Raw genomic sequence first — 9,766 nt, 5'->3', positions numbered from 1 at the left:
CGGGTCGGAAGTCCGAGTGCCTCCTGTGCCCCGCGCCTCGCCTCCGCTCCCGGCCCGGAGTCTGCCGCACCCGGAGCCCCGCACCCGACCCGGGGTCGAGGTCCGCCGGCGCCGCCGCTCCGCCCGAGCCCCTCCCTGCGCCGCGGTGCTCTCGGTGGCTGGGACAGCCTGGGAGCCTCCGCGCAGGGGCAGAGCAGGCGACACCTTCGAGCTGGCCTCCGCGTGCGGGTTCGTGGCGGCACAGGTGCGTCTGTTCGCGCCCGCTGGCTGCAGAGCAGGCCTGAGTGGTTCTGGCCCAGAGTCAGTGCTGCTCGTGAACACCTGCTTGTGAACCTGGCGCACACGCGTCCCTCCTCTTGCCCAACGGGACAGCCGCGGCCCTGGTGACCGTTGGTGGCAGGGTGCCCGGCCTGGTTGGACCGAAAGCAGCATCCTGCAGTTAGTATGTAGATTTCCCTGGCCTTGGAGAGAATTGGACAGACAGGCAAGTTTTACCAAGGAGTCCACATGGGTCCCCACTGCGCAGGGCCGGCTACTGAGCCTTGTTCCTGTGCTTTGCTGTGAACACGGAAGATTTCTGGGAAAATCATGAACTGTTCCGTGGATATGTGTGCATGGGCACCCAATACGGAAGTGGCTTACTCTCTTTTTTGCTTTCTCATGGTGACTTGAGAAACAGGCTTTAACTCCTCTTTGGTAACTGACTGAGAGCTTTGTTTATCTAGCAGAGCCTAGGAGGGTGGTGAATGGCCCGTCTGGCAGCTCAAACATAAAAGGGTGATTCAGTGGTTGTCTCGGGGTGCTAGCACCTGCTGCAGGACCTGCCCCGCTGTCCAAGCCCTCTGCTCTGCCTGCTGTGGTCCAGACCTCTCCTGGCAGAGTTGCTTGTAGGACAGGGTGGGCTGGAGGAGTGGCTGCAGGTTTTTCTGCTCCTAGCACTGAGAAGGATTCGGGTGTTGGCTCAGTGGTCAGAGCTCTGCACTGTCCCTGCTGGCTCCCACCAGTCAGAGCATAGCCCTTGCCCAAGTCGGGGCTACCGCTCAGCAAAGCAGGGCTGATAAGCTGGGTTCTCCCAAGGCCACGCCAGGATGTGTGCAGGTCTGATCAGTAAAGGGGTTTTCTTCTCCCCTTCGTTCCTCCTTCCCTTTTTAAACTTTTGCTGTAGTGCGTTTGCTGGGGGAGAGAGGGAAGGCGAAAAGTCACACCCCCAGGGAGGATGGCCTCACTACAGTCCTTCTCCAAGCTCTTTTCAGAATTGGAGGCTCACACACAACTGCTGGGTCTGAGACTCAAGCTGTGCAGTTGGCGGTGTAGGATCCAGCTGCTTTCACCTCCAGGTCACTGGCTAGCTTGCCTTTTTTTCTTTTTTCCACATGACTGACTATGCAGTTAAAGTCCTGGACCCAGCAGCTTAAAAATCATGCCAGGTATGTGTGCCCAGAATCCCCAGAGGAGAATGGAGGAGAAGGGATTGCTGTGTGGCCGTCCCACTGGGTGATGGTTTCTCGTTTTCCCTTCCCTCTCCCAGTGAGTACACTCTTCCTGTGGCAAAAATCTATAAACAACTGAATTTGCTATAGGCAGGGACACGCGTGGCATGTTTTTCAAGCTGCCAGGGCTGGAACTTGGAACTTTCCAGTTGACCGTGTGGAATCCAGCCACCTTAGCCACCATGCCACGTGCCAGCTCCCAGAATTTTAATTTTTTAATGGATGTTAACTTTATTTTATTTTAATTTTGCGAGAGGGCATGTGTGCTTGCTGGAGAGAGATGTGTTTTTCCAACCACTGTGTCGACTGTGTGGTTGGTGATGCAGGATCCAGCCACCTTAACCACCACACCCCTGGTTTTATTTTATTTATCTAATTATTTTTTTAGGGATTTTTTGCTATAGGGCATGTGTGCTCACCAGAGAGACAAAGAGATAGGAAGTCAGAAATCACCTCCTGGGGGTATGGCCACGCCACAATCCCTTCTCCTCCGTTCTCAGGGTCTTGGACACACACGCACACATGCCCGGCATGTGTTTTTAAGCCACCAGGTCCAGGACTCAGGCTGTGATCGACTCTGTAGGAGTTCAGCAATGTAACCATTATGCCACCTGCTGGTCCCATGTTATTGTAATACACATGCATTGATAGGTGTCTTTAGGTGTTGTGTATTTGTTAGCAGTGCATCAGCCATGTGAGTGTAGGTCTTAACTCCTTAGTGGGGAGAGGGGGTCCACAGGCTTCTTTGAAAGTCGTAATCGAAGCTGTGATTACTCTTCCCAGACAGCACCTCCATCCCTCCCCTGCGTTTTGCCCTCAGTTGAGGTCCTTGGACCAGGAATCCCATCTGTTGACCCTCGTGGGTCTTGATTTTGTTTTGTTTTTATCTGGGGTAAGAGCAATTTGCCAAGACAAATAAGGAAGGCAGTAGTTGGCTAAAGGCTGGCTTTTCTAGAGTGACTTAGACGGCGAAGCGTGCCGTTGGCGGTGCACTGCTGTGGGGCTGTGGCACACCTGCCAGCACTGGGCCAGAGCACCTTCCCTAACTCACTGTTCTGAAGTGGCTGGCAACTCAGAAGCTGCAGAAGTAGGCCAGGACCCTTCACCCGTGTCCTCCAGTAGGGGCATCTTACGTGACTGCAGTGTAGTGTCCAAACCAGGGTGTGACCCTGGCTGTGACAGTGGCACGGGCTGCAGACGCGCCTCTGCTCCCCCGTTCCCAGCCTCCACGGGGGTCTGTGTGGCACTTCCATGACAGTCAGGGCCATGGCAGGACTTGGGGCTCCCCACGTCACAGAGAGCTCCTGAGAGCCACCTGCTCTGTCCCCTGTTCCCTGGGAGCTCCAGCCTGTGCTCTAGCTCTATAGTTTTGTCATCCAGGGATGATTTGGAAATACCAATTTGCCAAGTAAACTTACTGCACCAACTTATCTCTAGAAGAATGGGCAGTTTGATGAACCCTAGTAGCTGTTTATGAGCTGTCCACGGCCACAATCAATTTGGACAGCCTGAACAGTGAGACCCAGGTTAAGAGTTAGCCCCTAAGATAAGAACTATGGTGTTAAAAGAGAATTTAAAGCAGAAGGGAGCAGTCCTGGGAGATCTCCGAGCAGTGGCTACTGTCACTGGGTCTGTACCAGTGCCACTTAGTGGCAGTGTGATGGATCGTCCCGTCCAGCTGCCTTCTGCGTGGCTTCCACTGGGAACAGTTCTTGCAGGGGTATTTTTCAGTCCCTGGGCACTGAGCCTTGGTTATTGGCTCACCCTTGTGCAAACTGCCACCTCATGGCCAGCATTCTGTGACAGGAAGGAGGCATGAGAGGAGTGTGGCCATGTCCTGCTTTGGAGAATGCACTCAGCTCTGCTGCCGTCTTTGGGATCAACAGGCAACGCTTGGTGGATTGCAGGTGGAAGTGAAGGCTCTACTCACCTCCTGCTTGTCTCCCTAGCCATCGAAGAGTACAAGCCCCAGGATGCCACCACCAACCCGTCCCTGATCCTGGCTGCGGCACAGATGCCCGCCTACCAAGGGCTGGTGGAGGAGGCCATCGCCTACGGCAAGAAGCTGGGCGGGTGAGTGGGCAGAGCCACAGCTAAGCTAGAACTGCAGCTCGGCGTGCTGGTGGCCATGCTTCCCTCCCTGGGTTTTAGCTCAAGTGTCTCGAACAGAAGGCGAGAGAGAAGCGGAGCTGCCTTCTGGAAGCACTTGTGTGGAGTACACTGCACCCATCGTAAGCGCACAGTCTCTGCTAGGGCGTGCACCCCTACAGACACCACCCCAGGCAGGCACGGAGCATTTGTAGCACCCCAGAAGTCTCTCCCTTTCTGTAACCTTCCCAGCTCTGGCAGCCGCTGTTTGCCTCTGGCTGTTGTATTATTTTGTAGCAGCTGTATTGGGTTACAGGTGTATAAAACCACCTACACACACAGTCCAGCGATTCTTTGGTGAATTTATGCAGTGGTGCAGCTGTAACTACAGTCCAGTTTTAGAATAAGTCACCTTGGGGCCAGCAGGTGGCGTGATGGTTAAGGTGCTGGACTCCCACATGGCAGACCACCGTTCCGAGTCCTGAACCTGGTGGCTTGCTTTCTCACTTTCTTCCTCTCTTGCTCTCTGTCTCTCTCTCTCTCTCTGGTGAGCTCACATGACATAAACCAAAATTTTAAAATAATAATACATACAATTAAATAAATAATTTCAAAAAAATAAAAAGTCAACTCGAGTCTGTAGGTGGCGCAGTGGTTAAGGCACTGAATCCAACATGACTGGCTGCAGTTCAAGTCCTGGACCTAGCAGCTTCAAAGTCATGCCAGTGCGTGTTTGTGCGTGCCCAAAACCCTGAGAGGAGACTAGAAGAGAAGGGGCTGCAGTGTGACCATTCCCCTGAGAGGGTGACTTCTCATCTTCCCTCTCTCTCTGTCTGTCTGGTGAGTGCATGCATCCTGAAGCAAAAACTGCAAAAAAAGACCAGGTCATTTCCTCGGCTCTGTGCTTGTCTGCAGCAGGTCCCTGCTCTCTCTTCTAGGCAACCAGGAGCCTGCTCTTCCTGTCCACACATTTGCATTTTCTACAGGGTGATAATGCGTTGCTGGTGCAAGCAGGTGCCAGGCAGGGCCCCTTTCTGATGCCTACTTGGGCCGGGTCCAGGTGACTGCAGTGCAGCTTTCCCTGCTCACACGTGACAGCCATTCTGGGTTCTTAATCTGGCCAGCACACACCCTCCCCGAGAGGAGGCTTTCCTTTTCCTCCTATCAGGACGGCCTGGCATTAGTGAAGCCTTAGTTAGTGCTCCTGGCTTCGGCGCCTTTGCTGGGCCGAGTGATCACCCAGCTGGGCCACAGCCAGCCCTCGAGCTCCAACCGCGAAACTAGCTGGAGACCTTTCTGTGCGCAGCGGGTCAGCAAGCTCCCTCAGACGGTGGCTCGTTTGGGCAAAGCATCACGCACTTGACCTGCTCTGTGCCCAGACCACCTCGAAGGGGCTGAGAAGGTCACTTCTGGGGGACCAGCAGATGGCGTCATGGTTACATTGCTGGACTCCCACATGGCCAACCACAGGTTGAGTCCCAGATCTGGCGGCTTAAAACTCAAACTGGGCATGTGTGCATGCTCAAAATCCCCAAAAGAGAATGGAAGAGAAGGGATTGTAATGTGGCCATCTCCCCCAGGAGGTTGATTTCTTGCTCTCTGTCTGTCTCCAGCGAGTGCACATGCCCTGTGCCAAAACTCTCCCTCTCGAAAGAAAAAAAATTAAAAAAAAAAAAATTTTTTTTTTTACAATTGCCAAAAGAGAAGAATCCCGTTTGGATTGGTAGTGAAGTTCTGGGAAGTTCTGGGGGTGGAAGGTGGTGATGGTTCCACAGTGACATGAATGTACTTAATGCCCTGAACTCAGCGTGCCTGAGTAAGATGGGGCTGGCAGGTGGCGTGGTAGTTAAAGGTGCTGGATTCCCATATGGCAGACCATGGTTTGAGTCCCGGACATAGCGGCTTGCTTTCTCACTTTCTCTCTCTCTCTCTCTCTGTGTCTCTGCCTGGTCAAATTAAAAAATAATAACAATAAATGGAACTAAATAAGTAAGCAATTTTTTAAAAAAATGGTGAAGATGAGGGTTGCCAGCTATGTGGTTTGAATCCTAGACCCAGCACCTTGAGAAACTTACTGGGTTTATGCCCAAAAGTTCAATGGGAGGGAGAAATGGCAAAGAAGAGGTTGTGGCATGACCATGCCCTACCCTCCCCCCCTCCCTCTGACAAGCACATGTGTTCTCTAGCAATTAAAAAGAAATAGGGGGCCGGCAGGTGGTGTGGTGGTTAAAGGCACTGGACTCCTACATGGCTGATCACAGTTCAAGTCCTGGACTTTGGCGGCTTGCTTTCTTGCTTTCTGTCTTTCTTTCTCTTTGTGTCTCACTCTGGTCAAATTAAAAATAAATAAATAAATAAATAAATAAGACAATAATGATAAATAAAATAAAGGAAATAATTCTTAAAAAAAAAAAAAGAAAGAAAGAAATAGTTGGGGGGAACCAGCAGTTAGAGTAATGGCTATGTCGCTGGACTCCCACGTAGTCGATTGCGGTTCGCGTCCGGGACCCCGTGGCTTAGCACTCACGCCAGGCACGTGTGCGTGCGTGCCCAAGATCCCAAGAGGAGAATGGAGGAGAAGGGATTGCAGCATGACCATCCCCCCTGGGGGGTGATTTCTCACTTTCTGTCTCTATGTCTCTCTCTGTCTGGTGAGCACACACGCCCTTTAGCGAAAACCTCTCAAAAAAAAAAAAAAGAAAGAAAGAAAGAAAGAAATAGTTGGGGCTAGCAAGTGGTGTGGTGGTTAAGGCTCATGGCCGACTACAGTTCGAGTCCCGGAACTGGTGGCTGGCTTCTTCACTCCCCACATGCCATGTATCTCTCTGGTCAAATTAAAATAAATGAATGAATAAATAAAATAATTCTTAGAATAGTTAAAATGGCAAGTTTTTTGTTTTGTGTATTTTACCATGGTGAAAACCAATTTTTTAAAAACAGACTAGGTAAAGGTGGAAGGAGGTAATTTGGCAGAGAAATAATGCAGTCTGTTCCGGAGAGTCTCAGGTACTGAGCCTCATAAGCTTCCGACCTTACTTTTTCCCCCTGTGAATTTCAGGTCACGAGAGGATCAAATTACAAATGCCATCGATAAACTTTTCGTGTTGTTTGGAGCAGAAATACTGAAGAAGATTCCAGGCCGTGTATCCACAGAAGTAGACGCGAGGTGAGGCTGCTCAGGCGTCCGCAGTGGGAGGGCTGCGAGGTCTGAGGGTGGTGGTCCCGTCCACAGCTCCTGGACAGCTAGTCCGCACTCGGGGGAAGGCGTGCGCCTCCGTGTCCCAGCCAACACTGACAGGCCGGGGCTCCTGGCTCGGGACAGCCCTCCTGCAGTCCGGGAGTTACAGAGCCAGAGCTCACGTGGCCGACGTCACGCCTCAAATTCCGGCCCTGGTGGCGTGGAAGACATTCTGGGCATGAGTGTGTGCCCCAAATGCTCCCACTAGGGAGGCCTTTCTCTTCTCCCATCCCTCTCTCCCTCTCTGTCCCCCTCTCTCTGGTGAGTGCATGTGCCCTCTAACAAAAAGCGAGCAAAATCACAGCCACAGCCTCACTGAGGAAGCGTGACTGTGAGTGGCTCAGTTCACCGGAGCGAGGGGACGGCAGGGAGTTGGAGCCGACGCGGGCGCCTTCACTGCTCTTCCTCGCTGAGTGTTCTTGGTGTCCTCTACAGGCTCTCCTTTGATAAGGACGCCATGGTGGCTCGAGCCAAGCGCCTCATCGAGCTCTACAAGGAAGTTGGGATCAGCAAGGACAGGATTCTTATAAAGCTGTCATCAACCTGGGAAGGAATTCAGGCTGGAAAGTAAGTGTCCCCATGAGGAGGGCAGTCAGGCGCTGCCTCCGTTCTGGAGTCTGGGCCCTGCGGTGTTAGGAGAGCTTGACGTCCTCGGCCCTGGGGAGGCTGGGTGGGGGCACGTCCCCGAGGCGGAGGGAGCGGCGCAGGTTCTCCCCCTGGTCTGGCCGACTCCTCATGCCTTGTGTTCAGGATAAGTGCTGGATTCCTTTCCCGGAAGTGCCGTTTGGCCAATCCAGTTAACACCTGCAGGTTTTGCCTCTTGAGCTTCTGTCCTAATCGATATGTTATAAATTTACACAGTTTTTTAAAAGTAAATGATTATTGGAGATAGGAGGCAGCGTGGTTAAGGCACTGGGCTCCCACAAGGTCAAGCGCAGTTTTAAGACCCAGACCCAGTGACTTTGAAGTCATGCTAGATGTGGGGACCAGCAGTTAGCGTAATGGCTATGTCGCTGAACTCCCATGTAGTCAACCGCGGTTCACATCCCAGACCCGGTAGCTTAAACTCACGCCGGGCGCGTGTGCGTGCGTGCCCAAGATCCCGAGAGGAGAATGGAGGGGAAGGGATTGCGGCGTGACCATCCCCTGGGGGGGTGATTTCTCGCTTTCTATCTCTATGTCTCTCTCTGTCTGTCTGGCGAGCATACGCGCCCTATAGCAAAAACCTCTCAAAAAAAAAAAAAGAGAAGAAGAGAGCTCCCAAGCAGGGAGGGCATGAATGGGTTGCTGAAGAGAAGCTGGAGGCGAAGTTTTTTTTAATTAAATATTTTATTTAACTTTATTTATTTGTTTGTTTGTTTTTTAATTTGACCACAGAGGGACAGTGAGAAAGCAAGCTACTAGGTCCGGGACTCGAACCATGTCGGCCATGTTGGAGTCCAGCACCTTAACCACCATGCCATCTGCCAGCCCCAAGAAGTCATACATTTTTTTTTAAAGAACTATTTATTTTATTTATTATTATTTTTTAAATTTGACCAGAGAAAGAGAGAAAGGGAAAGTGAGAAAGGAAGCCACCAGGTCCAGGGCTAGAACCATGGTCAGCCATGTGAGTCCAGAGACTTGACCACCACGCCACCTGCCAGCCCCATGGCACACATTCGTGAGAGATGTGGAAAAGGGGTGTATGTTTTACATCGACCGGACCATAGAGGAAAATACTTTATTAAAGAGAATCACTGTGGCTTCCTTTCGAGGCCCTTACCCCTCCCACCGTAAGTGGGGTCTAACTCCTATCTCACTGCAGAGAAGGAAGTGATTTCTCATTCGCCCTCTCTGTGTCCTCTCCAGCGAGTGCACGCACTCCATGGTCAAAACAAAACAAAAACACCACCTGCTGGCCCAGTGCCTCTCTCTTTTTCAGGGAGAGGTTTTTGCTATAGGGTGAGTGCACTCGCCAGAGAGACAGAAAGTGAGAAATCACCCCCCCAGGGGGATGGCCACACCGCAGTCCCTTCTCTTCCATTCTCCTCTCAGGATCTTGGGCACGCGCTCACATGCGCCCGGTGTGAGTTTAAGCCACTGGGTCCGGGACTCAAAACTATGGTCATTCTACATATGGAGAGGGAGAGCACATTTTGTTCATCCCTTCTCCTTCCAGCAAGTGGCACGGCGGCGTTCTGCTGATGGTGCTGGGCCATCTCCACCATTTGGGCCACTGCGAGTAATGTCGCCTGCGTTTGGCGTGGCTGCGTTACTGCTTGTGGACATGCCCTAGGAGTGGAGCTCCTGGGTCCCATGGTGTGGCTGTCTGGCTGGCAAGGGAGTTCCTACTCAGTGGATGACTGCCGCCCCCAGCATGGCGGGAGCAGCCACACGGGGACACCTCCCTATCACTACTCAGTCATGTGGCAGAGGCTCCTCTGAACCTGGCCCCTCGGGAGGGGACTTGTGTCTGGAGGGGCCTGAGCACAGGCGTGACTGTCACATTGCAGGCCCTGGCCACATGGCAGAGTGTGGGCATGCCTCTGACGTCAGGGGGCAACCCAAGATGTCCACAGTGGGCGGGGCTCGGTGTGGCCAGGGTGCCGTAGACTGGCACAGACCGGCCTTAACAATGGCTGGGGTGGGACGGGCGACTGTGGCTCCGAGTCTTCGGGCTCTCATCTCATCCCGGAGCCGAGCCCGGAAGCTCTGACCAGTGAGCACGGACTTCCCAGGTGCGGACAGGAGGGCCGGCGCTCCCAGGGCCTCTCTTGCCTTTGTCCCTGTTTTGCAATGTGGGTATAATGAAGAAACCACGGTCACCCCTGACCCACTGCTCGCCCGGAACCTGTGGAGTGTTCCAGGCATGTTTCTAGGAACGGCAGTACCCCCGTTCCTGCCTTTCCAGTTAGGAAACTGCGTCTGTCCGTGTGGGCCAGCGTGTGCCTGCGCCCCCGTGGGGGGT

At 53.0% G+C, this 9,766-nt stretch overlaps 1 protein-coding gene across 1 annotated transcript in view; it reads left to right on the top strand.

The window, feature by feature from the left end:
• Positions 1–3,439: 3,439 nt before the first annotated feature.
• The window catches only part of TALDO1 (transaldolase 1), a gene marked incomplete at its 5' end in the record, with an annotated part of 10,561 nt that continues 4,234 nt past the window's right edge, over positions 3,440–9,766 (top strand). Inside the window, 3 exon segments of the mRNA XM_006164426.2 lie at positions 3,440–3,563; positions 6,637–6,744; positions 7,252–7,383. Coding sequence (XP_006164488.2) covers positions 3,440–3,563; positions 6,637–6,744; positions 7,252–7,383 — 364 coding nt within the window.

The sequence above is a fragment of the Tupaia chinensis genome, unplaced genomic scaffold (genome assembly GCF_000334495.1).
Source record: "Tupaia chinensis unplaced genomic scaffold, TupChi_1.0 Scaffold143624_1, whole genome shotgun sequence".
NCBI classification, from domain to species: Eukaryota; Metazoa; Chordata; class Mammalia; order Scandentia; family Tupaiidae; genus Tupaia; species Tupaia belangeri.
The sequence above is the reverse complement of the archived record's forward strand: the minus strand, read 5'-3'. Positions and strand labels throughout refer to the sequence as shown.